This window comes from Mauremys mutica, chromosome 26 (genome assembly GCF_020497125.1).
Source record: "Mauremys mutica isolate MM-2020 ecotype Southern chromosome 26, ASM2049712v1, whole genome shotgun sequence".
Classification (NCBI taxonomy): Eukaryota; Metazoa; Chordata; order Testudines; family Geoemydidae; genus Mauremys; species Mauremys mutica.
The window spans coordinates 15,397,904-15,425,378 of record NC_059097.1 but is presented as its reverse complement, the minus strand read 5'-3'; the positions used below and the strand labels follow the sequence as shown (position 1 = coordinate 15,425,378).

The 27,475-nt window shown below is 50.3% G+C and overlaps 1 protein-coding gene across 1 annotated transcript in view; it reads left to right on the top strand.

Moving 5' to 3' along the window:
- LOC123356631 overlaps nucleotides 1–27,475 on the top strand; it is an 871,996-nt gene that overhangs the window by 329,814 nt on the left and 514,707 nt on the right. The window contains 1 exon segment of the mRNA XM_044999988.1: nucleotides 6,063–6,888. Within this exon segment, the coding sequence (XP_044855923.1) occupies nucleotides 6,063–6,888 (826 nt within the window).

The window sequence follows — 27,475 nt, the reverse complement described above, 5'->3', positions numbered from 1 at the left end:
GTCCCGATAAAATCGGGACTGTCCTGATATTTAACCCTTTGTCCCGTGTCCCGATTGATGTATGATCGGGACACCAATTGTCCCAATAATCAGATAAGGAGGCGGCGAGTTCCCCAGTCCTTGCCTCCTTCTCCCTCCCCCAGCAGGCCGCGTCCCCGCTCCTCCCCCTCCCTCCCAGTACTTCCCGCTGCCTAACAGCTGTTTGGCGTGGGTTGGACTTTCCGGGAGGGAGGGGGAGGAGCAGGGATGCAGCACGCTCGGGGGAGGAGGCGGAGAGGAGGCAGGGCAGGGGTGGGGACTCGGGGGGAGGGGGTGGAATGAGGGGGGTGAGAGTCGTGCAGGGGCAGATGAGCACCCACCCGGCAGACGGGAAGTGGGCACCATTGGTGAGTGGTGGGGGGGTGAAAAGGAGAGTGGCGGGTGGGGGGGTGAAGAGGAGAGGGGTGGGTGGGGACTGAGGAGGGACGCAGCAAGCCAGCAGCAGGCTGGGGATGAGGAAAGGCACTTTGGGGGGGGGGGGAGGACTGAACGGGGGAGCGGAGCCTGGGGCAGAGTGGGGGGGAGCCTGGGAGGAGTGGGGGTTGGACTATTGGCGGGGCTGACGGCACCCCAATGTGTCGCGATATTGCAGGCTTGTGATCTGGTCACTCTAGATAGCTTCCCTGACCAATTTTCTACAATTCTGACCTTCTAACTTCTAGTCTTTACTATTGACTTCCCCTTTCTTCCATATATTTTATTTGGAGAGTGTTGGGATTCCTACCAGGGAGCCACCAGCAGGGTCCAGAGACAGCCCCATCTCCTGTATCAAGCTCTGGCTAGTGGGTATGTGATAAATGTGACGACCCTGCCTCCGTCTGTCAGCTGGGAGACACAAAGATTCTCTCTTTCTACCATCTGATGGCTCCTGGCTGCTCTAGGCAAGGTGGGGTGGGACTCTGTTAACATGGGCTTCCCGGAGCCTCCATTTACCTGGTGCTGCTGTTCCGTGAAGAGTGGGGCTGTGAGTGGGGCAGCAGGTCCTGAGTGTTGGACTCTTGCTCTTTCAGGGGTCGGTGACCTTCGAGGAGGTGGCTGTGTATTTCACCAGGGGAGAGGGGGCTCTGCTGGACCCCGCTCAGAGAGCCCTCTACAGGGATGTCATGCAGGAGAACTACGAGAATGTGACCTCGCTGGGTAAGGAGTCCTGTCCCCTGGGTTATTAGAAGCTGTGGGGTCTCTGAAGAACCTGAGCAGTAATAACTTTATACCTTTATTCATCATCCAAGTTTTGACAAGTTTCCTTGCCCCCCTTTTTTTGCCTCATCTTCCATCCACTAGTATAATTTTTGGACATGTGCCTTTTTGGTGCCGTCAGTTATTTTAAAATTGCATCAAATGTATCCTTACTGGCTACATTAATAACTACATTAATCACTGTAGCTTTCATGCCTTTTCCTCAGTGTAAGAGGAAAATATGCTGCCTGTAGAATTCTAAATTGAGTGAATAGGTGTGTGACTCATGCCTGGCTTGTGTGACAGTCAGATGAGCTCCTCTTTCGATAGGAGAACGAATAATGTCGCCATTCAGGACCCCACGGGTGAAGGGAGAACAGAGCCGTGGGCGGGGAGGAAAAGGGGGGAGTAGATAATTCTGGGGTGTCAGGACACGGGGAGGGTGTGTGCAGGGTTAGAGCTAAGAAGCAGCAGGGAGGGAGGAGGTTGTGAGAGACGAGGAGGGAACACAAGAAGCTCCCAAGGTGCCGGGAGGTGGTGCCGGCTGAGAGTAATGGGAAGAAGGGGAGGGGAGTGTGGGGGAAGGGCACCCGGGAAGTGGGCTGGGTGGGTCAGTGGGAGGGAGGAGAGGTTTGGGGATCTAGAGCTGGGGGGGATCCCAGACCTTTAACCCCAAATCCCTGCCCAAGCCTTGTTGCTTTAGAGCCTCCACTCCAGTTTTATTTCTGTTCAGTTTAACTTCTTTATACATTCCCCCCCAGCCCCCAAATATTATTATTTTAACTCTTGAGCTCCCTCTCCCACTCATTACCCCCCTCCCCGTATAACCTCCCCATCTCTGTGCACAGCGACCCCGGCCACCGACCCTGAGTCCTTGCTGCATCCTCCCGCCCAAAGCAGGGCCCCTTCCCAGGCACAAATGGGCACTTTGTTGATGATGTCACAGGCTGGTGGTGTAGCCTGGACAGTGTTTACACCGATAAGATGACGTGTTGGGGTGCAGCTCACCCTTGTACATGGCTTCTCACCGTTAATGGAGGAGATGAAATTGGGTGAAACACACAGACACTTGATTTATAATTGAAATCATAGGCAAGGCTCAATACACGTAACGATTAGAGTCAGAGAAGTATAGTAAAGAGGGGCTTGCACTGTGCGGACTTACAAGCTATGGACACCATTGGAAACAAAGATCGAGGCGCAAGGGAGCCCATCAGACGGGAGGCCCTGCTTCAGTTTACACTGTCTCGGGGACCTGACAAAATGAAAAACTGGTCACTAGGAGACGTATTTTCTCCGCTTCCTTATGGAAATAGGATGGCGATATACCACATCTGCTCCTTTGCTCTGATTACAGTAATGTCAATAGCTGCCCCAAACCATACCTGGCCTTTGGGAAATCCCTAATTGAGCATCAAGCCTCAATACTCATGATTTGCATCACTGATTTATTAATAATTCTAATATATGAATGCATCCAACTTCTGAGATACTGCATAGCAACCTAATTGCTAGAGCCCGCCCCAGACTTCCTTTTTTCAGAATCCTGTGGCGTATTCCACCCGCTTGTGGTTCCTCGTTAATCTCTCAAAATGAGGGTGCGAAATATCTGACCTGGGATTGTCTCTTTAGGCCTATTCAGGTAAATCCCACACCTCCCACAAAGCCTCCACCTAATACAACACCACTGGCCATCACATACAACCCCTCTCCAGTGCATTATCAACGATCTACAAGCTATCCTGGAAAACGATCCCTCACTCTCACAGACCTTGGGAGGCAGGCCAGGTCCTCGCTTGCAGACAACCCCCGAACCTGAAGCAAATACTCACCAGCAACTACACACCACACCACAGAAACACCAACCCAGGAACCAGTCCCTGTAGCAAACCTCGTTGCCTACTCTGTCCCCAGATCTACTCTAGCGACACCATCAGAGACCCAACCACATCAGCCACACCATCAAGGGCTCATTCACCTGCACGTCTACTAATGTGATATATGCCATCATGTGCCAGGAGTGCCCCTCTGCCATGTGCATTGGCCAAACCGGACAGTCTCTAGGTAAAAGAATAAATGGGCACAAATTGGACATCAGGAATGGTAACATACAAAAGCCACTTCAATCTCCCTGGTCATTCTATAACAGATTTCAAAGTCACTATTCTTGAACAAAAAAACTTCAGAAACAGCCTTCGAAGAGAAACAGCAGAACTAAAATTCATTTTCAAATTTAACACCATTAATCTGGACTTGAATAGGAACTGGGAGTGGCTGGCTCATTACAGAAGCAGCTTCGCCTCTCTTGGAATTGACACCTCCTCATCTATTATTGGGAGTGGGCTACATTCACCCTGATTGAATTGGCCCTGTCAACACTGGTTCTCCACTTGTGAGGTAACTCCCTCCTCCTCATGTGTCAGTATATAATGCCTGCATCTGTAACTTTCACTCCATGCACCTGAAGAAGTGAGGTTGTTTTACCCACGAAAGCTTATACCCAAATAAATCTGTTAGTCTTTAAGGTGCCACCAGACTCCTTGTTGTTTTTGTGGATACAGACTAACACGGCTACCCCCGATACTTGACAATTCTAACATATCCTAACATAATTCTCTAACCAATTATATCCCACTACGTAATGTACTTGTTGTACTCAAAGTACTATACAGGATCTTTTCAGGGGGATTAAGGCAAAACGCCACATTTATTAGTAATACAGGTATCAGTTAATACTCTATGATATGCATATGAGATATCTCACAGTCATGCATTCACACACACACACACACACTCACACTCCGTCTTGCTGTTGTTACCAACTAGTTGCTCCCCTTAACTGCACTGGCCAGGTGAGTTAGATGGGGGAGGGGTGGAGCCGGGCTTCTGCCGATCCGGATCGATGCTCCGATGGTGACAAGACGAGACCCGGGGTCCTCCTGCAAGACACCTCACGTTTATAGCAGCTTCCCTCTTATGCAAATCTAGACCAGATTCAAAATCTGGGTCTGTGTCCGTTGGTCTTTGTGCTGCTTTTCTCTGGGTGTTGTCCCAGTGCTGCTCAGAGAGGGTGTTTTCTAAAGAAGGTGCTGGCTTCTAATCCCTGAGGCCGTCAGTGTGTCTGCTCTTCTTTGTTGGGCCCAGTTGACAAGTTGTATTGTCCTTGGCTCTGGCTCCCATTCCCTCTGCAACTGTGTCGCTGTCTGGAGGTGGGTGTCTTCCAAGCCTCACTCATTCACACCTCATTCAGTCAATAGGGCAATTGGTTACAGAGTGGGGGGGGGGAAGATCTTATTCTACTTCTAGCCAAAAGGCACATGTTTCTTTTACTTTAACTATACTATTCTTAGGGGCTATAACATTTGATACAAAGTTTCCTACCAATTTTCTATATAGGGATCTAATACAAAGTTGTATGAAAATAGAGAGGCACAATGCCAAGTCATATGAAATACAAAATAACATCATGAAAGATGCAATGTCATAAAGATACTTAAGACAGAAAGATACTTAATACAAAATAACACAATGCAACGTCATAAAGATTTATAGAGATAGTTAATACAGAGATTTCTCTACACCTGGATGCCACCAGATTTCTTGTTGTTTTTGTGGATACAGACTGACACAGCTACCCCCTGATACTTGACAATTTTAACATATCGTAACATAATTCTCTAACCAATTATATCCCACTACGTAATTTACTCACACCTAGCAACATGAATTTTACAGCAGATAGAAACAATTAGAGAACCAGACTGATTAACAAGGTAAAAGCGGTGACCATGAAGATAAAACAATACAGAAAGGAGGGTTTCACAACCACAACCATTGATAAGGGATTTATTGCCAGAGAGGATGATTTATAATAATAATACTAACTCTCCTGCCACTTCGCGCCAAGGAAGCTGGCCTTGGGATGTTACTGCTTAAAAATGAGCTGGGATTAAAACCATGGAATATTCTTTGTGACAAGTATCCCACAAATTCCACTGACCTCCCTTCTTTTCTTTGCCTGGAGTAGGGTTTCCAATTTCCAAACCTGATGTGATCTCGCAGCTGGAACGAGGGGAAGAGCCGTGGGTCCCGGACCTCCAGGGCTCTGAGAAAGAAGTGCTCCCGAGAGCTGCCTTCACAGGTGAGAAATTGGTTAAACCAACTCAACAACTGTTTGGGAATGCAGGAAACATTTGGGATGCCCTACAAAGACCCCGTGAGCTCTCCAAGCTCAGGATTGTTCCCTGCAGATGTGGAATCATTATGGCAGATGTCACTCATGGCTTCCCTCCTACCCTGACTGACAACTGGCAGCAGGTCCCTCCCCGATCTCGCTTTCCCCTGAGTGTTCTGGTGAGATGTGGACCAAAACTGATCCCTTCCTCTCTCCTCTGGGGAAGGGTTTGGGGAAAATCAGCACCTGAGAGGTTTGATCTCTCCCACACATATTGTGGTTTGTTCATCCCTTTTTCCATTCCTCTCTCTCTGAGATTTCCTTTCTTTCCAGCACAGGGAGTGACCTGTGTCTGGATTCTCTCTGTCTCCCATCAGGTGATGCGATGGTGAGTGAGAATGAGAAGGAGAAACCCCAGCAGGAAGATGCTCAGCAAGTAGAACCACATGGAACGTTATCAGGAAGATCCAAAAGGAATGTTTCCGGGAGTTGTGCACTCCGAAAAAAAGCCAAAGCCTGTGAGACTCAGCAGATGCCAGAGGAAAACTTCAGTAGCCACTCAGACCTTATAACCTGCGACAGAATCCGCTTCGAAGGGAGACGCTACACATGCCATGAGTGTGGGAAGAGCTTTAGTCAGCGTTCAGACCTTATCGAACATCAAAGACTCCACACAGGAGAGATGCCCTACACATGCGCTGAGTGTGGGAAAAGCTTCAGTTACAGCTCACACCTTATCATGCATCAGAGAATCCACACAGGAGAGAAGCCCTACACGTGCTCTGAGTGCGGGAAAAGCTTTAATCGGAGCTCTACCCTGAGCGTACATGGGAGAATCCACACGGGTGAGAAACCTTATGGATGTGCTGAGTGCGGGAAAAGCTTTAGTCAGCGTTCACAGCTTATCTCACATCAGAGAATCCACACAGGAGAGAAGCCCTACACGTGCTCTGAGTGCGGGAAAAGCTTTAATCGGAGCTCTACCCTGAGCAAACATCGGAGAATCCACACGGGTGAGAAACCTTATGGATGCGCTGAGTGTGGGAAAAGCTTTAGTCACCGTTCAGACCTTATCTCACATCAGAGACTCCACACAGGAGAGACGCCCTACACATGCGCTGAGTGTGGGAAAAGCTTTAGTCACCGTTCAGACCTTATCTCACATCAGAGACGCCACACAGGAGAGACGCCCTACACGTGCGCTGAGTGCGGGAAAAGCTTTAGTCAGCGTTCAAACCTTATCAGACATCAGAGACTCCACACTGGGGAGAAGCCCTACACGTGCACTGAGTGCGGGAAAAGCTTTAATCACAGCTGTACCCTGAGGACACATTGCAGAATCCATACGGGTGAGAAACCTTATGGATGCTCTGAGTGTGGGAAAAGCTTCAATCAGAGCTCAGAGCTTCTCGTACATCGTAGAATCCACACAGGAGAGACGCCCTACACATGCTCTGAGTGCGGGAAAAGCTTCAAAAGGAGCTCACACCTTATTAGACATGGCAAAATCCACTTTGTAGAACTGTTAAAAATGCCTTGATTAGGGCTGGGAAAAGATTTTTTAAAAAATCACATTTGCTAATTCCCACATAGTGATCTGTGCACCATCTTCACTGTGGTCTCTCAGCTCCACCAGATGAGTTGCCTGCTTCTGCCTTTTGCAGCTCACCTTCTTTGGGGTCAGTCCTGTGATCTTTTCTATCAAGTGTTTTCCTTTTGAGTCATAGGAGTGTGTGTCCCTCCAGCCAGGAATGTTCATCAGCTCCAGGTGGGGGAGAGGTTTGATCCCAACAAGCTACACTGAGGCAAAAACTACCTGTGCCTGACATCCTCTAGGGCTGCACATGGCGTTGGCTGCTCAAGTTAGTGATCTTGGGGTAAAAAGACAATTATAGTTGTAGGGCAGATGTAGCCCAGATGCAGGGGTTGGCATTAGCTTTCCCCGTGACCTGACCCAAACTCCATCACTTTTCCTAGTCTAAACTGTGATTAATGTCCTTAAGTCTTGTCAAGTAGTGTCCGGCTAAGCACCATTAGGCCTCAACCTTCCGGAAGTTGTAAGAAGCGAGTACAGTTGAATCCTGCAAGCATGAGCATAATCTAGCTAGGAAGCTTTATCGACTAAAAAGGAAACTCTGTAAAGATAGATACAGGCTTGTGGTTACTATGCTCTGCAACCAAATACCTCTTTAAGCTGACTCGAGCATATTTGAGTCTAGCAAATTGATCACAATTAGTCGCATAGAGTAGAGCTGAGCTGAGCACAGGTGCACAGTTCAGAAGTTCAGAAAACAACTGCAAATACCTCACTGAAACATTTGGCCACCTTTATTGGTTGACCTGTTTTAAAACACGGCCAGCAAATACTGTATAAAAAGAGTTTAAAGATGCAAGTGTGTGTGTGTTTTGACCTAAAAGAGGTCACTCTTTGTCAGGCTCCACATGCAGCCCCTGAACCAAAAGGACTTGCGCTTCACCGACTATCTGTGCCTGGCCAGTGCAGGAAACAGTCAACTGAAGGTAATGTATCTTTGGAGGAATGCAGGGTAAGGTTTCAGAGTGGCAAGGTCTGGTTGTGCTCGAGCTAGTTAATCTTAAGTCTGTATTAATATTAGTTTAATTATATTGGCAAATTGTTTACGTTGTTTAACTATTGACTAATACTATTTTTAATCAATATATAGCAACTGTATATGTTTTGTGCCTTGCTGAAAGCAGGTACGGCGCAGGTGAAGCTGGTAGTTTATAAATCATCATAGCTTTAAAGTCGCTGTGCCTGTCTTCAGTATAAGTTACCATCAAGTTTATCATAAAAGTCCATCAAAGTTTATAAGTTGTTAGCTAAGGTTATAGGTAGGTTGAGGTCAGTACCATATAGTGAATCAATGTACAGTTGAACCCTGTTATCTCGACGGCCTAGGGGTTTGCCAAAAGCCGTCGAGATAACCAAGGATCGAGATAAACCCCTATCCACCCCCCCACCCCCTCCCTGCCCCCTTACCGCGCTGCCTGCACGTGGCTGGATCCGGCAAAGCGGAGCCGGGCGGACGGGCGGGCGGGCGGGGAAGCGGAGCCGGCGGGCGGGCGGCAGGCGAAGCCAGGACCAGGTATGTGGGGCCGGGAAAGGCAGGGACCAGGTATGCGGGGCCGGGCGGGCGGGCGGGGACAGGCAGGGACCGGGTATGCGGGGGCGGGGAAGCGGAGCCGGCGGGCAGGCGGCCGGCGAAGCCGGGACCAGGTATGTGGGGCGGGGACGGGCAGGGACCAGGTATGCGGGGCCGGGCGGGCGGGCGGGTGGGGACAGGCTGGGACTGGGTATGCGGGGGCGGGCGGGGAAGCGGAGCCGGGCGGACGGGCAGGCGGCGAAGCGGAGCCGGCGGGCGGGCGGGCGGGTACGCGGGGAACCGCGGGGCTGGGGAGCCGGGGAGCGGGCGGCTGGGGACACGGTGGGTCGGGGACGCGGGGAGCCGGGCGGCTGGGGACGCGGGAAGCGGGCGGCTGGGGAACCGCGCGGCTGGAGAGCCGGGGAGCCGGCGGCTGGGGACACGGTGGGTCGGGGACGGGCTCGAGATATTAGGGTTCAGCGAAATGACATAACGGATGAGAAACTCATAAGACAAAGAGGGAGTTTGGCGGTTCCACTTGTAAACCGTCGACTTAATAGGATTGGCAAGTTAACCGAGGTCGACATAAATGGGTTCGACTGTATTAGTATTGCATAGAGAATTGTATTTGTTGGGGGTGGTTACAGTGCGTGTGAAGTTGCTGGGCAATCGGTAACAGTAGCATTGCACGTGCTTGTGACTATTTTCAGTATTTACCTTTGATATGTGCACTTATCGGAACAGGCAGTTAATGCACAATATTACGTGGACTTGTGCTTGTCTCCAGTCTAACTTGCCATTTGTATTAATCCTCACTCAGTGCTGGTCTTTACTTCTGTTTTTCTTATTCTGTCTGTGTTGTCATTAGAAACCTTTCTGGAGGAATAATTAGTTGTTTGGTTTCTCTTTTGCGGACACTACTCAACGTCATTCCATCTGTGTTGGGTGGTGGGAAGTAGCGATCACCCAGAGCCCCCCTAGGGCTCTGACGTCTGCCTCCTCCTTTCATTGACGTCTGCCTCTCCACGTAAACAAACCCTGAGCATCACGGTTATACTGTTCCCCCATTTCAAAGCCATTGTTAGTCATCGAGTTCCCCCTTTGGAAACCAATTGTTTCATTCCCAGTTGCTCTGCTGTTGCTTCAGGTTGTGCTGCAGAGCAGATATTTTTACTACCATTTTCCTCACTTAAAATGTATTGAACTATAAGGGACCTGCTTAATCTGGGGCTAATATTGCTACCTTCTGTCACTCTCCGCTAGCCCTCTGGCCTGACCCTTCACACGATACAGGCAGAAGAGAGAGAGCCTGGCAAAACAGCTCTCCCTTTTATCATGGCCTTTCTTTCCTCTTGGCTCCCCGCCCCCCTTCAGAGTCAGGTGAGCATTACCTCATCGCCGTCCCAAACTGCCCAAAGGAAAGGGGTGACTCCCCCCAGGGTCTAATGCAGGGATCTCAAACTCAGATCACCACCAGGGCCACATGAGGACTCGTACATTGGCCCGAGGGCTGCATCACTGACACCTTTACATATAAAGATACAAAATCCCCTCCGCCATGGCCCTGCCTCCACTCCATCCCTTCCAGGAGGCCCTGCCCCACCCCTTTCCTGCCCCCATTCCAACCCCTTCCCCAAATCCCCGCTCCTGCCCCACCGCCTCCTGAGTACACGGCTCCCCGCTCCTCCCCCTCCCTCCTGGAAAGCGCTAGGCGCCACCAAACAGCTGTTTACCTCCAGGTGCTTCCCGCCACCAGGCAGAGGAGCGGGGAAGGGGCGCAGCAGTGAGGGGAGCTTGGCGGCAGCAGGAAATAACTCTGGGGGGCAGGGAGCTTGTTGGGCCGCCAGAAATAACTCAGCGGGCCGCATGTTTGAGACTCCTGGTCTAGCAGACTATTCTGTTGCTGCCTAAGCGAGTGTCCGTTGTTCCCTGTGAGGCTGGGCGGGGTTTGTCCTATCCATGCCCTGATGAGGTGTGAACTGCCTCTCTGTTCTTGGAGAGTTTTTGCCTGGGCTTGCTTTAAGCCACAAGGATACATTTTCAGCCTCATAACTCTATATATGAAATTGTAACCTACAACCTTCCTATAACATTACAGTAACGATTACTGTAACAACCCCGCGCAGTGCATCCCGAGCCTTCCGATCACCCCCAACATGACAAACTGTGCATTGGATACCACAGTCATTTTATACAGATGGGGTGTAGGGTGTCCCCCCGAGGTACAGAGTGTCACACAACCCCAAAACCATTCCTCTAACCCCCATCCCAACCCTCCTGTGAAAACAGGAGAGCCAGAGAGGTGCTGTCTCTAATTCACCTGAGGAATAAATGCCCTGTTCTCAGAGGAAGCAGACAACAAATGGCCCTGTTAATTCTGATGTCCTCAACACAGAAATCTCACAGGCGCCGGACACTTATCATCTTGGTTTTGTGGGCTTACCCTCTGCAGAACCAGACATGGAGCACATCAAGGCTTTCAGGATTCATGGCAGGGGATACTTACGATGGGAGGCTACAGGTGCAGAAATTTCTGTGGTTAAGCAGAATGTAATTCAAGAAGGTAACACTGCCAGCACTTTTATTAGTAGGTGGTTACGGGATTCTTGTGCCTTTTGAGCCAAATGCACATCGTAACTGATGGTTTTAAAGTCTATGGCCATTGCCATGCTCATTGGAAATGATTTTTCAGTGCAGCTCAGACTGTTAGGGTGTATACACGCAGCAAGAAGAAATACGATGCTGGGACCCCATATGGAAACAGTAAAGCCCCATGAACTGCTGAATGAATGGGAGAGTCTCTCTTTAACTGCTCGGCAGGAGGGGGAAGCAGCATTCTTCCAGGTGTGGGGGAGGTGGAGACCAGTTCCTGCACTGCAGCTGAAGGCACCATCACCTCAGGAAGGGAGGGGGTAAAGTGCCTGTCAGTGAGAAAACCATCCAGGCTGTTAGCTGTGATCCCTTTGCAGCAGAACAGGGGTCACAGACTGCTGAGGAGAGCACAGAGGGGGGCGTCCAGAGAAGGAAACGGGAAGGAATAGTGGAAGTACATGAATGTCTCCTTACTGGTCACGTGGGAAAGGATGCCCGGGCAGAGTGGCTGATTCAGCATCTCTGCACCCAGGCACTCGGCCTGTGACTCGGGTTCAGAGAGGACGGACTGTGAAACTGACCTCCCGAAGGGGAGCAGGCACACAGCTGACTTCTCGGGGATAGAGAAAGGGGTGATGGAGGGTACCCCAATCCAGCTCCCCGTTTTTCAGGACACCGGTCCTGATATGCTCGTGGAAATTAACTGTCTCTTTCAGACAGGATGCAAATTCTACTGAAGAAATACTTGTCTGTAAGAACGCAAATGACCCAATTGGCAGAGGGGAGGAGGGCTTCCCCCGTGGTTGGTAAGACACAGAAAGCAGCCGAGGGAGATGCAAATTTAATGTTTTATCCTTACCAGTGAGTTTGTCTGAAGTGCTGGAGAAATCTGCTCAGGTTACAAAGGTTGGGGCATGTCCACTTCCCTTTGACAAAGTGGCGCACTAGGTAATGAACTTACAGCGGCCAGGCTTCTGACCAGTGCAAAATGGGACAGTTCTGGGGGGAACTGGCTGGAACCTATTGATGGTTCATGGGTGGCAGGGACACAGTTGGGTGTGTCCCCATCTGGCTGGCTGTGTAAGTGCACTGCCTGTCCAAGCCTTGGAGCTTGACATCAGCATCGCAGTGTGAGAGGCAGCCCGGCTTGGTGGGTTTGGAGGGCTCAGGTTTCACCACGGGGACCCCCTTAGTGCGCCCCCCACCCAGTGCAATCCACACTAAGGCACTCCTTCCCCCGCTGACCCAGATCGAGACCTCACTGGGGCTTTCATAAGCAGAAATTTAACAGCTTGTCACCGAATAGTTTACAGACTTCACAGAACGGGAAGTACATATTCAAGCATTTCAGAGGGCAGAGTTTAAGGGATAATTCAGCTATGGAGAAGTTTTCTAGCTGGTGCTTTCCCTGTGTGGATTCCACAGGCAATCAACACTGGTGCACTCGCTGACACAAGCCTGCATCTTGGTCCTTATGGTTGACAATTCCAGCTTACTCCACTTTATGGTGCATCTCCGGAGATCTCTGGGCAAATCAGGGTGAAGTATGCCTGGGATACTGACAACATGACCCAATGCAGTTGGAATGAGGCAAACTTTGGCTTAACATCATTTTGGAAAATTCTTCTCTAATTAACAGTTTTCTTAAAGTATCCATGAAAACCACATTCAGTGTAGATGTACGAACCCCAAAGATAAATGTGAAAAAACACTACGGCCAGTTTTGAGGACGTCTCCACAGCCTGGCCTAACGGTTCAATAGCTACGCTTTAATATCTGGCCTGACTACTGATAAAAATAACTGGTCGCAGATGTTTTTAACAAAAAGAACAAAACAAAAAACCCCACTAGTAATGGCCAATGTGTCCATCATCTTTCTTATAAATATATGCGGACATCTCATCATAGGAGTCATGTCTCTCCTTTGCTAACAGGAACTAGGTAAGCCGTACACTCTAACTGGGTAAAAGGTTACACAACTCTCTCCTTGAGTTGTCCTCTGAACAGAAATTGACTTTAGCTTGTCAAAATAAATTCCGTTTGAAATGGAAGTAATTAAAGTCTATACTGATCTGTATTCTCATCCACATGATTTCTCTCCCATATTCTATCACTGCAATCTTTGGAGAATGGTTTTATTTCACAATTCCTTACTAATAAGGGGTAAAAGACCTCAAATAAGCTTTTAAGGATTAGCTACTGTTTCCTATATTACTAATTAAAAGAGAAATATAATCAGAAAGATATTGGAAATATTAAAGTTATCACATAATTAGTCTCTTGTTTGTTAACAAATAATGAAGTTCATGTTTAATTTCATTGTCACTGGTAACAATAACATAATCAAAGATTACACAATCTTATAATAATGTTACTTTCCTTCAATTCCATTTAAAACCCATTTCCACCCAGTGAACCCTTCTGTAAGCTTGTGGTTTACACCCATATAGGTGCCTTCCATTTCTGGAAGTTAATCTCTGGTTTTTCTGCCATAAGTGTTGGTCAAAGGGGTCTCACTCTATGTGGGAAGGTTTGCAACATGAGAAAAACCAATTCTATTCTATTTTCACACTTTTAATCTTTCCAAGTAGCTGGAGATGGAGAGGTGATGCAAAGACATAAAACACAAGACCAAAACTAAGAGACTAAGCATAAAATCAGGACTCCACATTCATATATCCTGCAGTCTGAACGTGGAGCTTGGCAGACTCATTCCCTAATGGGTTATCATCACTTACACAAAAGGAAAGTCCTTATTGTCCAACAGTGCAGCCAGATTGGGATCCGTGAGGAAGGAACGTCCTGAGAAAAAGAGCTGATGCCTTCACTTTGCCTTGTGAAACTTTGGATTCAAATGGTAAAGGACAATTATTCTCAATCTAACCAGGGCATCTTTGGGACACTAATCAATGCCACTGAACTAGGGAGTTGTGTTCTAAACACAGTTTTAGTTGGACCGTAGCTCGCCACAGCTTTCATCTCTCTGGGTGTCTGCTGTTTCTACCTGTGTTCTTGCCAAATCCTTGGTCTTGATGGGGGCAAATTGACATTTCTCTGGAGAAGAATCCTTTACCAAACCATCCAAAATCTCAAAAGTGCTGGTGAGGAATGGCTTCTCCAAATATGCCCAGTTTATTTTTTTTAATCTGCTGGAACAGGTCTAAATTAGAAACTAAATATACGTCTGGATGAGACTCACTATACGGTACAAGACGTGGGGGGTTTTATTCAAAAAGCGTAAACTTTCTGCAGCTGTCCCATATTAAACACTCATTTCATTTTATACACATTGGAAGCATCGCAAAGGGTGAGTTCAAAAACAACAAAACACTTCTATTTCCCCCACACCTGCTTTGCCAGAGACAGCACTTCTCTCTGTTAGGATTAGCTAGGAGATAGCTTCAGGAGTAACCACCTCTAAGGCCTGGGTAACAACTAGAGTTGCCAACCCTGCCGTAGTGGCCAGGGGTCTCCCAGAATTGGCCTTAATCTCCCGGTGGCTATTAAAAGCCATCCAGGAGATTTTAGTAGGCTGCTAAAAGTCCAGTGGGCAGTGCAGCAGAGCTAAGGCGGGCTCCCTGTCTGCCCTGGCTCTACGCGATTCCCGGAAGCGACTGGGAAGTCCCTCTGTCTCTTAGGTGCAGGGGTGGCCAGGGGGTCTCTGCGCACTGCTCCCACCCAGAGCGCCCACTCTGCAGCTCCCATTGGCCAGGAACTGTGGCCAATGGGAGCTGCGGGGGCGGTGCCTGCAGGCAGGGGCAGCACGCAGAGCTGCCTGTCACCGTGCCTCAGTCACAACCGAGGATACCAAATTCAGGACATACTGCTCAGGAACAGGGCAGACACACCACAAAACTGGTGGTTATTCTCCCATAAGAAAGATCATTTGAGCGGATACGCACTGCGAGGTGACTTTTGTCAGGGAAAATACCCGGTTTTGGTGACAAAATACATCCACCCTCAAGAGAGATTTATGTATTTTTTTTCCTCTACGTTTTTGTCGACAAACTGCACGTGTAGACACCACTTTTCATTTCATCGCTTTAATCGACCTTCAGAAGGTGTCCCACGATGCTCATCCTGACCGCTCTGGTCAGCAGTTTTAACTCCACCGCCCTGCAGCCAAGTAAACAACCATCTGCTCCTCCCTCTTAGAAGCCCCAGGAATTTTTGAACTTCCTTTGCCTGTTTGCTCAGGGTGGAGAAGTCGCATCACATCTTCCCAGGTGACTATGGTGGATTATCGCAGCAAACGCTCTCCCGCTTGGACCACTGCGGAGCTGCTGGTTCTGCTCAGTATATGGGGAGCGGAGGCTGCGCTTCAGACATGGGAATTGGGATACCTAGGGGCAGATTGCTCGAGGCTTGTGCGAAAAGGGCTGTGATCGGGACACGCTGCAGTGCAGAGCGAAGATAAAGGAGCAGAGGCAGGCGTACCATAAAATGAGGGAGGCAAACCATTGCTCAGGTGCTGCACCTAAGACCTGCCTGTTCTATAAGGAGCTGGATGCTATCTTCAGTGGCGAATCCACCTCCATCGCGAAGAGGCCTGTGGATACTTCAGAGGGCACAGAGGTGGCAGAAAGAGGACCTAACCTGGAGGATGAAGTTTTGGATGAAGAGGGGGAGTTAGATGAGGGTGTGCAGCTCCTGGTGGAGTCGCCCGGTGGGGCAGACAGCCAGGAACTGTTCTCCACTCCAGAGGTGTCTAGCCAGTCTCAGCGGTTGCTCTCCGGGGAGCAAGAAGCAGGAGATAAGATCCCTGGTAAGTGGCTGTGGCCTGTGTAGTGCGGAGGTGGGTTCTGGTTACAGAAATGTGGGAAGCTGGCTGTGTGTCCGTGACCTGGACATTTTCCTGTGTAGCTAATTGGTTCGGTGGAACAGGGTGTTGATGCACGCCGAGATCTCACAGGAATCCTCCAGAGAGAGCTCCAGGAGAGTTTCCTGGAGGTAATCGGCAATCCTCTGCCGAAGGGTTCCATGGCAGAGCAGCTTTGTTCCTTCCCTCATTGTAGGAAACTTTCCTGTCTCTCATGCACTTTTCATAGATTCATAGATTCTCTAGGACTGGCAGGGACCTCGAGAGGTCATCGAGTCCAGTCCCCTGCCCTCGTGGCAGGACCAAATACTGTCTAGACCATCCCTGATAGACATTTATCTAACCTACTCTTAAATATCTCCAGAGATGGAGATTCCACAACCTCCCTAGGCAGTTTATTCCAGTGTTTAATCACCCTGACAGGAACTTTTTCCGATTGTCCAACCTAAACCTCCCTTTGCTGCAGTTTAATCCCATTGCTTCTTGTTTTATCCTTAGGGCAAGTCTACACTAAGGGCAGGGGTCGAACTAGGGTACGCAAGTTCAGCTACGTGAATAGCATAGCTGAACTCGAAGTACCCTAGTTCCAACTACTTACCCATCCAGACGCCGCGGGATCGAAGTCCGCGGCTCCAAGGTCGACTCCGCCACCGCCTTTTGCAGTGGTGGAGTTCCAGAGTCGACCGGAGCGCGCGGGGAGTTCGAACTATCGCGTCTAGATTAGATGCGATAGTTCGAACTCCGAGAAGTCGAACTCACCGCGTCGACCCGGCAGGTAAGTGTAGACTAGCCCTTAGATGCTAAGATGAACAAGTTTTCTCCCACCTCCTCATGACACCCTTTTAGATACCTGAAAAATTCTATCATGTCCCCTCTCAGTCTTCTCTTTCCAAACTAAACAAACCCAGTTCTTTCAGCCTTCGTTCATAGGTCATGTTCTCTAGACCTTTAATCATTCTTGTTGCTCTTCTCTTGACCCTCTGGATTTCTCCACATCTTCCTTGAAATGTGGTGCCCAGAACTGGACACAATACTCCAGTTGAGGCCTAACCAGCGCAGAGTAGAGCGGAAGAATGACTTCTCGTGTCTTGCTCACAACACACCTGTGAATGCATCCCAGAATCATGTTTGCTTTTTTTGCAACAGCATCACACTGTTGACTCATACTTAGCTTGTGGTCCACTATAACCCTAGATCCCTTTCTGCCGTACTCCTTCCTAGACAGTCTCTTCCCATTCTGTATGTGTGAAACTGATTGTTCCTTCCGAAGTGGAGCACTTTGTATTTGTCTTTATTAAACTTCATCCTGTTTACCTCAGACCATTTCTCCAATTTGTCCAGATCATTTTGAATTATGACCGTATCCTCCAAAGCAGTTGCAACCCCTCCCAGTTTGGTATCATCTGCAGACATAATAAGCGTACTTTCTATGCCAATACTGAAGTCGTTGATGAAGATATTGAACAGAGCCGGTCCCAAAATAGACCCCTGTGGAACCCCACTTGTTATACCTTTCCAGCAGGATTGGGAACCATTAATAACTACTCTCGGAGTACGGTTATCCAGCCGGTTATGCACCTACCTTAGAGTAGCCCCATCTAAGTTGTATTTGCCTAGTTTATCGATAAGAATATCATGCAAGACTGTATCAAATGCCTTACTAAAGTCTAGGTACACCACATCCACCGCTTCTCCCTTATCCACAAGACTCGATATCCTATCAAAGAAAGCTATCGGATTTGTTTGACATGATTTGTTCTTTGAGTCCCTTCAGTATTAATAGGTCAATACCATCTAGTCCTGGTGACTTATTAATGTTTAAATTAACAATTTGTTCCAAAACCACCTCTATCAGCACCTCACTCTGGGAGTTTTCCTGAGATTTACCAGCTACAAAGAATGGCTCAGGTGTAGGAAAGTCCCTCACTTCCTCTGCAGTGAATATAGATGCAAATGATTCATTCAGCTACCCTGTGTCACAGAGCCCCCGGGCGATGCTCTGGAACTGCTCCCCACCAAGCCAGTCAGGACTCTGGGGAGCCTCCTCTCCCTTGGAGCAGCCTGTTTCAGGGCAAGAAGCTCACACAGCTTCACCTCCTGGGTCTCTCCTTGGGGCATTCAGCATCCTCTGCCCCTCCGTGCGCTTCCCACAGCGAGTCCACCCAGGAGGGGTCCTGGGGAAGCCACAGGATCCTGCACCCCCACTTCGCAGTCAGACGTGACTCTCAGCCAGCCAGTAAAGCAGAGGTTTATTAAGATGACAGGAACACGGGCTAAAACAGGTCTTGCCGGTACAGACAACAGGCCCCCCTTTAGTTAGGTCCATCTGGGGCCCCAGGGAGGCCACAGCCCCGTTCAGAGGGCCGAGCACTCCCCTCCATTTTCCAGCCAGCTTCCAAAAAACTGCCAAACCCCCTCCTGCCCCTCCTCTCTGGGCTGTCTCTCTTTCCTGGGCCAGGAGGTCACCTGATTCCTTTGTTCTCCCCCAGCTCAAGCATCCCCCCTTGATTTGCCGAGTTTATGCTCCTTTCTATTTTCCTAAGTAGCGTTTGACTTCCAATTTTTTAAGGATCCTTTTTTTGCCTTTAGCTGCCTTAGCCGTGGTGGTATTTTTTAATCCTCTTACTGGTTTTGCCCCCTTTTGGGATACACATTCATTTTGAGCCTCTATGATGAAGGGTTTTTTTTAAAGTTTCCATGCAGCTTGCAGCTATTTCACTTTTGTGAGTGTTTCTTTTAATGCCCATGTAACCCGCTCTCTCAATTTGGTGTAGTTCCCCTTTCTGAAGTTAAATGCTACCATAGTGGGCTTCTTTGGTATCTCCTCCCTCACGAGGACATTACATTTAATTACATTATGGTCTCTATTACCGAGTGGTTCAGCTGCATTCCCCTCTTGCACCCGATCCCGTGTGCCAATTCAGACTAAATCGAGACTTGCCTCTCCCCTTATAGGTTCCAGGACTAGCTTATCCAGCCATTAATGGTTCCTAAAAACGTTCTCTCTGCATCCCGTCCTGAGGGCACATGTACCCAGTAAATATGGGGATAGCGGAAATCCCCAATTATCATAGAATTCTCTATTTTTATAGCCTCTCTAATCTCCCTGAACATTTCATAATCACCATCCTAGTCAGATGGTCAATAGCATATTCCTACTGCTACACTCTTATTATTCAAGTGTGGAATTTCTATCAGTAGAGATTCTATGGCAAGTTTGATTCATTCCATTGTATTTATTTTATTTGACTCTGTGCTTTCTTTCACATGTAGTGCCAACTACCCGTTGTTGGCCTGAGACCCGGTCAAACCCCTGCACCCGTATTAAACCAGCCTTGGGTGAAACTCAGGGCATTCACCATTAAAATGGGAAAAAAGGAATGTTCTGGTGCTGATAAAGCCCCCCCACCTCCGGAATGTCCCTAACGAGAGTTATAACCACCCGGGTGGTAAAGGGGAGACACCCCGGCGCTGGGAAATTTGGACGGCTACAGAAAGAGACTCGACAAATGGTAAGAGAAGCCCTGACCGTCGTTTTTATGCTGACCATCTGCACAAATAGAGAAGGTCACAGCTAAGTTACAATTCGGGTGTGAAAGATACAATGTGAAAAAACGTGGCTGGGAAGGAGGACAGTGTAGGATAATGTGCTCGGTTTAGTAAATTTGAAGGTGGTAGCTAGTTTTACTGATATAACGCAAATGAAAAGCAATGTTCTTTGGGAATCAACCTCGGACTGCAGTACAGCAAGCTGCAAAACTTCGTACCCACTACACGATCATGACGTGTATGGGCGCTAGGAATCCATAGAGGATGGATCCTGACTGGCCATCGGCTGAAATTTGTCTGTGGACGGGGAGTGGTGAGCCTACGAGATTTGCTTGGTATTTGTGTTGTGTGAGTGTTTCTAATAAATAGATGTTTAGAGAACAGCTGCGTAAGGCTCTTTCACTGGGAAAAGGTTCTCTAGACCCATAGAGCCCCGTGGGTAAGGATGTCTTAAACCCCGATCCCGCGGTAGGGGAGAGGTGAGGTGTGTGGGTAAAACCACCAGCACAGCCTACTCTGCCATTCCTGTATATTTTGTATTGTGATATTACCGTGTCCCATTGATTATCATCATTCCACCAAGTTCGGTAATACCTGTTTTAATCAATCTCCTCATTTAAAACCAGGCATTCAAGTACACTCCTTTGAGGATTTAGCCTTCTTGTGTTTGTATACAGCAACCTATCACATTTGTCAATATTTAGTTATCTGCCTGCATGTGATGTAATTGAATAGGACTCTTTTTATTGCACAGTTTCTCTTCTGATACTACCTCTATTTTATGAACTTTTATCCTCTACTCTTTACTGGGATATACAGAATCCCCACTCAGCGATCGTCCCCTAAGGGATGGCTCTGTCTGACCCATGTGTTCCTTCACACCGATTGCCGTTCCCCAGCCTGTAGTTTAGTATCCCCTTTATGAACTCTTTAATTTTACATGCCAGAAGTCTGGTTCCATTTTGATTTGGGTGAACCCCATCTTTCCTGTATAGACTCCTCCTTTCCTGAGGGGTTCCCCTAATAAACCTCAAACCCTCCTCCCTACACCATCATACAATGATGAGTCAAAGAGAGTGACTTTCACATGTGCAGCAGATGAAGATCTTTTAAAGCTAGAGGGCCTTCAGCCATCTGCTGTCACAGTAATGGGCTGGCTCCCAAGAACGTGCCGTGGCCACAAAATCTGAGCCATGTCATGGATTTGAGTCTGAGCCCTACCACTCACATCTTTCTGACATGCGTTGTGGATTTTTCTTACATTCTGCAGGAGTTTCTCTTCCAAGTCTTGCCTTCATACCAGCATTTGTCTTAAGAACATGATTTTTCAAGTGCTCTCAAATTTACATGTAGATATTGGAGTGGTACCTAATTCAGACTTTTGAGAGCATTGCTCCATCGGCTATTGGTGTGAAAAAAAAATCACATCCCTACCTGACATAGCTTGCTGGCAAAAGCTCTAATGTAGACACGGTTACAGTGGCAAAAACAGTCCATTAAAAAGAAATCAAGGAAATTAAACACCCGTAAACTACATTAAAGCAGAATTAAGGTTGCCCAGTGCGGCCTCATGCCCTTCCCGCATGTGTATAGGGGTGAAAGTAAAAACCTCTGAAAACCAGGAAATGACTAACACGCCACCCCTGCAATGCAACCTTAAGTCTGCCCCTACCCCCTAACCCTGGAGCTGGCAAATGTCACGCGGAATAGATCAGTAAAGGTGGTGCAAAGGTTAACCAACTACCCAGGGAATTAGCATATTTTCCATCTCCTGAAGTCTTCCAAGCAGGACTGGATGCCTTTCTGGAAGATGTTTTCATCCAAACACGAAGTACTCAGCTCACTACAATGGTAACTAGATGAAACGATATGACCTGTATCATAGAAGAGATCAGACCAGATGACCTAATAGGATCTCCTGACCTTAAAATGTATTGGTTAATAATCAATAGGAGGAAGAGAACGTGCCATTGTTTGTGTCGTAGGGATTTGAATACCAGCATTTATCGGCACACACTCCAGCTCTGTGCACCGTGTCAGCTGTAGCTTTAAATGCCCGGTGGAGGGAATTGTTGGAGCAGCTGGGCGCAGCTGGGACTGTGAGGTGAAACTGGAAGGAGCAGGAATTCCTCATTTCAGTGCTGAGTGGTGTAGGTTGTGTCAAAGGTGCACGAGGGTGTGTTCTTGCCCCAAGAACTGTCAGCAGGCTGGTGCCGTACACGCTAGGGGTCCCCAGGACTCAGTGAAGGCGACGACTCAGAAGGAATCCCCAGTGCAAGGCTAACAGGGTGGTAACCTTGTAAAAGTCCAAGATGGATTGTGTGCAGCAGGCTCAGCGTTTGAGTACAGGCCAGCGGGGGGTAGCTTCTGTTCCCTGCACTGGACCTAACCCCAAGTTTTGGCTTAGCAAAGAGAAGGTGTTCGACGACGTGCTATACCCCACTTGTGCTCTGTTCCCAAAGTGTTCCATCACGGGCCGGGTATGTTTGTCTATAAGGTACCATAGGACTCTGTTGCTTTTTACAGATGCAGACTAACACGGTCGCCCCTCTAATATTGTGAGATGTCGTGAACCTTAACGCTTCATTTCCCCTTCTAAGAACCGAGGGGACGGGACTCCTTACCCAGCGAGGTCCAACACTCAGTACCTGCTGCCCCACTCACAGCCCCACCGGTCACAGGGGCGAGGGCCAATCACATGGAAGCTGTGGGAGGCAGCTGTCGGCATAGTCCCACCCCACCCCATCCCATCAGAGCAGCCAGGAGGCATCAGGGTGAGGGGAGAAAGACAGAGACCCTCACCCCTCCCAGCAGAGAGCGGGAGGGGGGCAGGGGCCTCACATTCATCTCTCCCCTACTTGCCAGAGGCTGATACAGGGGATGGAGCCCCCAGCAGGGCCCAGGGACAGGCTTCCTGGTGGGAATCCCAACACCCTCCCCACTGCCAGCAGGTGGATGGGAGGGGAAGGGGGATCTTCCCTGGGCCTCACGGGTGGGTTCCCCTTCATCTCTCACAGCAGCCTGCGGCTAAGAGGTTCAGAAATGCCCCCCTCCTTTGTATTTACGGCCCTTCTCCCATCTACAGGAACCCACCAGCAACTCCCCGGTAATCCCTACCTCAACCGGCTCCACTGCAGCCACTTCCCTTCCCGGGTGCCTGGAAGGATGGAATGAGCTGGCGGAAAACACGGCTCCAACGCTGCAGCCTGTTCGGGCAACAGGGACACGTCAGACCAGGAAATCATTTCCCAGCACGATTCCCGCCCGGGCTCGTTCCCTGCCCTTCTCCCGTCGACAGGGGGCAGGGGCCGGGGTGGGGTGTGCGGGGGGGGGGGGAAAGGACAGGCGGGGATGAGAAGCGGGGGGGGGGGGGTCTGTGCGGGGGAAGGGTCCGGTTGACCCCGGGACCCGCCCGTACCTGGCCCGGAGAGGGCGGAAGCGGCCCCGGGGCAGGCTGGGAGATGTAGTTCCGGACTCTCCGGGGAGCGGAAGTGACGTCGGGCGGGGAGGCGGGGCCGGGCTGCGGACGCGCGCAGGGGCCGTTGGAGCCTCTCCCGGGGCCGGAGACGGTTGGTGCCGTTGGAGCTCTGGGCATGCGCAGATCGCGCCGCGCGGGGGGAGCGGGGGAGAACTGCCGCCTCCAGGTACCGGAGCGGGGCCGGGGCCGGGGCCGGGCGGTGACTCTGCCCCAGTGTCCGGGGGGAGGGGCCCGGCCCCACTGGGGTCCCTGCGCGGGGCTGGCGGGCGGGAAGTGTCGGTGCAGCCCGGACATGGCCGGGGGGGGGCAGGTGACCCCCCCCCCGAGGAGCGGGGAGAGAAAGGGGGGGGCTGAGATCCCCTCGGATTTACCGCTGCCCCCTCCCGTGGGGACCCCCCTCCCCCCCCGCCCTGCCCCCTTTCTCCCTAGAGAGCCACGAGCAGCGCCCAGGGTGACCCCCCCTCCCCCCACCCCTGAGAAGTTCCCTGTCCCCCCCCCCCGATTGTGCCCCATTTTCTCTCCCCTTCGCCAGTGGCCAGTTCAGGTCTCAGGTTTGGGGGTTTCCCCCATTCCCACCTGCCGGGATTTGTCCTTGTGCGGGTGGGAAATGGTTCCCCCCAGTGACTCCTGAGCTGGGCAGAGGCTGGGGGGGCCCTGAGACAGGGACACCTCTGGGCTGGGCTGGGGGGGCCCCTCTCTGCTGGCAACGGGGCCTGGGACGGGCCAGGGAGGGGAGGGAGGAGCAAGTGTCCCCCCCATGGAGACGGCCCAGCCCCAGGTTTCCCCTCCCAGCTACTCCCCCTCCCCCCAATCCAGCAGCCCCCTCCCGCCCCCCTCATCACCTGCTAGTCACATTCCCAGACCCCACTGCCAGCCCCTCCCCCACCCTGCCCAACCCAGCAGCCCCCCCACCGCTTGCTAGTCACTTTCCCAGACCCCGCAGCCAGTGACCTTCTGGTTCCAGCCCCCTCCTGTCCCCTGTGAAACCCACATCACCCAGGGCTCCCCCCCCCCGCCCCCGGCCGTGTGAGTGTGGGGGAAGGGGAAACCATCCCATTCTGCTGTGGATTGAATATCCCTGTATAACCCCACCCCCGTTTCCCCTCTTTTCCCTTGAACTGTTGAACGGTGACAGAAAGTCTCCCCCGATGTTGGCGCTTCTCCCTTATATTGGCAAATATTTAGTGTGTGCCCCATTTTCCCCTCAGGTCTGAAATACTGATCTCAAATGCTTGGAAATCTTCCCGCTTTTCTCCCCAGGTGTGTGACTGAGGTCAGGGCCCTTATCGTACTGAGCGTGGCTCAGGCCTTGCCTGAGTTCAGGTCCCCCAGTGTGCTGGGCGCTGCACAAACCCTGACTGAGTTTGGGGCACTGGTTGTGCCAGGCCCTGCATCAACACCAAGTGAAATCAGGCTCCTATTCTGCCAGGCCCTGCAGAGACCCCAAGTGAGATCAGACCCCACTGTTGTGCCAGGGAAAACTGAGACCTGGACCGAGATCACGGCCCCCCTTGTGCCAGGCAGCGCACGGCTGCGGCCCAGATTGCTGGCTCCATTGTGCTGCGCACTTCAGAGACCCCGACTGAGATCTGTGTTCCCGTCAGGCCTGGCCCTGCACTGACCCCGACCCAGATCACACCCCAATACTCTACTGGGCGCTGCACAGACCCCGACAGAGATCCTGCCCCCACATTTTGTCAGATGTTGCAGGGACCCCAAACAAAATCCGGGATCCTGTAATGCCGGGAATTGCAGAACTTCTGACTGAGGTCAGGCTCGGGCTGGGGCCAGGCTGTAGGACCCTGCGAGGTGGGAGGGTGCCAGACCTTGGGCTGCAGCCCCAGCCGGAACATGGACACCACAATTAAACAGCCCCACAGCCTGAGCCGTGTGAGCCCAAGTCAGCGGGCACGGGCCAGCCGCCGGTGTCTGACTGCAGTGTGGACATGCCCACAGGGATAGAGAGGCCTTGCCACAAAAAGTCCGTGCTTGCATCTGAAGAAGTGGGTATTCACCCACGAAAGCTCATGCTGCAAAACTTCTGTTAGTCTATAAGGTGCCACAGGACTCTTTGGTGCTTCCATTTTAGAGGCGGGGAAACTGAAGCTCAGAGAGCTGAAGTAATTTGCTCAAGTTTGCGTGGAGAATTTGGGGCAAAACTGGGAACTGAACCCAGATTGTTTCAATTCTTGTCTCTCCCCTTAACCCCAGGCCCAGCGTGTGTGTGTGCAGCGTTGTTTTGGCCTGTGTTTGCCTTGCATTGGCTTCCAAGGGAGACTGGAATTTCCTTCACTGGAGGTTTTTAAGACCAGGTTAGAGACACACCAGTCTGGGAATGTCTAGGGATACTTGGTTCTGCCTCAGCACAGGGGGCTGGAGTAGACGCCCTCTCAAGATCCCTTCCAGGCCTACACTGAAATAATTCTCTTTTGTGCTGTGTTGTGTTTGACGCTGAGCTGTTTCGCATGGTGCCGTTTGGAACTGTGATTGCACCATGTTGTGTAGCAGTTTTATGGTGTATTGTTTTGCCTCAGCATGTTTGGTACCTGTGCTGTGTTGGTTTGAGTTGAGCTATTTTCCATTGTGTGCTTTTGTCCTAGGGTGTGTTAGTTAGAATTGTGTTGCTTTCTTTTCCTTTGTATTGTCATTTTATGCTGTGGAGTGTGGGTTTTTTGTTTTTTTTTCCCTCTGAATTGCCTGACATTGTGTTGTGGTGGGTTTTATTCTGTATGTTTTGTTTTCATACGTATCTATTGTAGGGCAGCCTAGACATGTAGGGCCTCAAGCTGTCATCAAGTCCAGCTCTCCCTGCCGAGGCAGGACCCAGTATATGTGGATTATCTCTGTCAGAGGTTTGTCCTACCTGCCAGCCCCCCTTGTCAGACTGTTCCCGAGCTGACCTGCCTTAGCTCTGGGGACACCCACACGGATCTGAGTGGTGAGCAGCTCTGGAGAGAGGAGACCCCAGTGAGTGGCAGCTGGGTAAAGAGACTGAAGTGGGCAGGAGAAACATTGACGTGCCCGAGGTCTCCCAGGCTGTCTGTGACCGAGCTAGAAATAGAGCCCAGGTCTAGGGCTGTTTTGGGCACTGAAGGTCTCTGCCACCCTGGTGTTTCAGGCACTGGTGCAAACCCTTAGTACAGACAGAATTTACGCTAGTGCGCTCTGATTGGCACTGGTGCACCATGTCCCAGTTTGAAGGCTTGCGGTGGTCGGGGGGACAGTGACCTCACGGTACCAAAGCAGGACGTCAGCAGAGCAGACACACACACCGTAGCTCTGCCTGGAACACGCAGCATTCACTGCCAGACGGGCTGGGCGATTTTTCAGGGGCCCAGCTTGATATGCCTGGCTGGGGTGGATTCAGTTCACGGGGGTCTGGGGCGCTGATCGTTCGGGATGTTCCTTTTTGCATAGTCAGTTCTTTCCCTTTATTGTTTTTCCCCCCCCCCACCACCTGTGCCAGATGTCGCTCTCTTCTTAACTTGCTTCGGTTATTTCAGTTCCAGTTTTTAAATGGGATCTAATCATTGCAAAGCTGAATGAAAGACCAAACAAACAGAACCATTTGAATGTTGGCACAGAGCTGGTAGAACTGTACCTAGTGAAGCTCTGCTGTAATGACCTGTAAAATGCATCTGACGCAGTGGGGATTCACCCCCGAAAGCTCATGCTCCAAAACGTCTGTTAGTCTGTAAGGTGCCACAGGACTCTTTGGTGCTTTTACAGCTCCAGACTGACACGGCTCCCCCGCTGGTACTTGTACTGACCTGGTCCCCGTAGCATGTTCTGGTGGGGCGGATAAGGCAATGTCAAAGAGCCACAAGCGCGTTTTAGGGCGAAAGGGCTCGTCCGGTGTTTGCTCTCTAGGGAGCATGTCATCGGCCAGGCCTTGCAGTCTGTCAGGAGTCGTGCGCTGGGTTGTATTTAGTCATCTCAAAGTAAAAGGCTAAGACGGCTGGTTCACAGTGTCCAATGAAATCTTGCAACCAGTTATACAAACAGAGTCTGATGCTGATAAAACAACCTGGTGTTACTGTTCAGTCCCTTCAAACTATGTAATTAAAATGATGAGATAAGCACATGAGAGATGAACTGACGGCTAGTTTCCATTTCTTAATGCCTGATATTTTTACACCGGCTCACACCATCTGTAGGTTTTTTTAAATTGATGCACAGCAACCAGTCAAGTGAATTAATGAATGCCTGTCAATCACGGATTGTTTTCTGGTGCAAAAGCATCTGATTAAGCACCTAATGAAAACTGTACCATTTCAAGTGGAAATGTATCAACACAGCTTAGCTCCAGTGTGTTTAAATGGGAATGAAAAGTTCCTGAATACATGTCAGGATGGTAAATGGGGAAAATAAACGGAAGTTCCTCTACGCAGTGCTGAGGACTTCTGCTCCCAGCCCTTCACGGGCTCTGGCCTCTTGGCTCCCAGTCCCCCATTAGCTGTGTCCCCCTCCCCCAGCCTCAGCCCTGCGTTTACTGCAGATCTTCACTCCCCTCAGCTAGGCGAGGGGGTTGGCTCTGCAGCCAC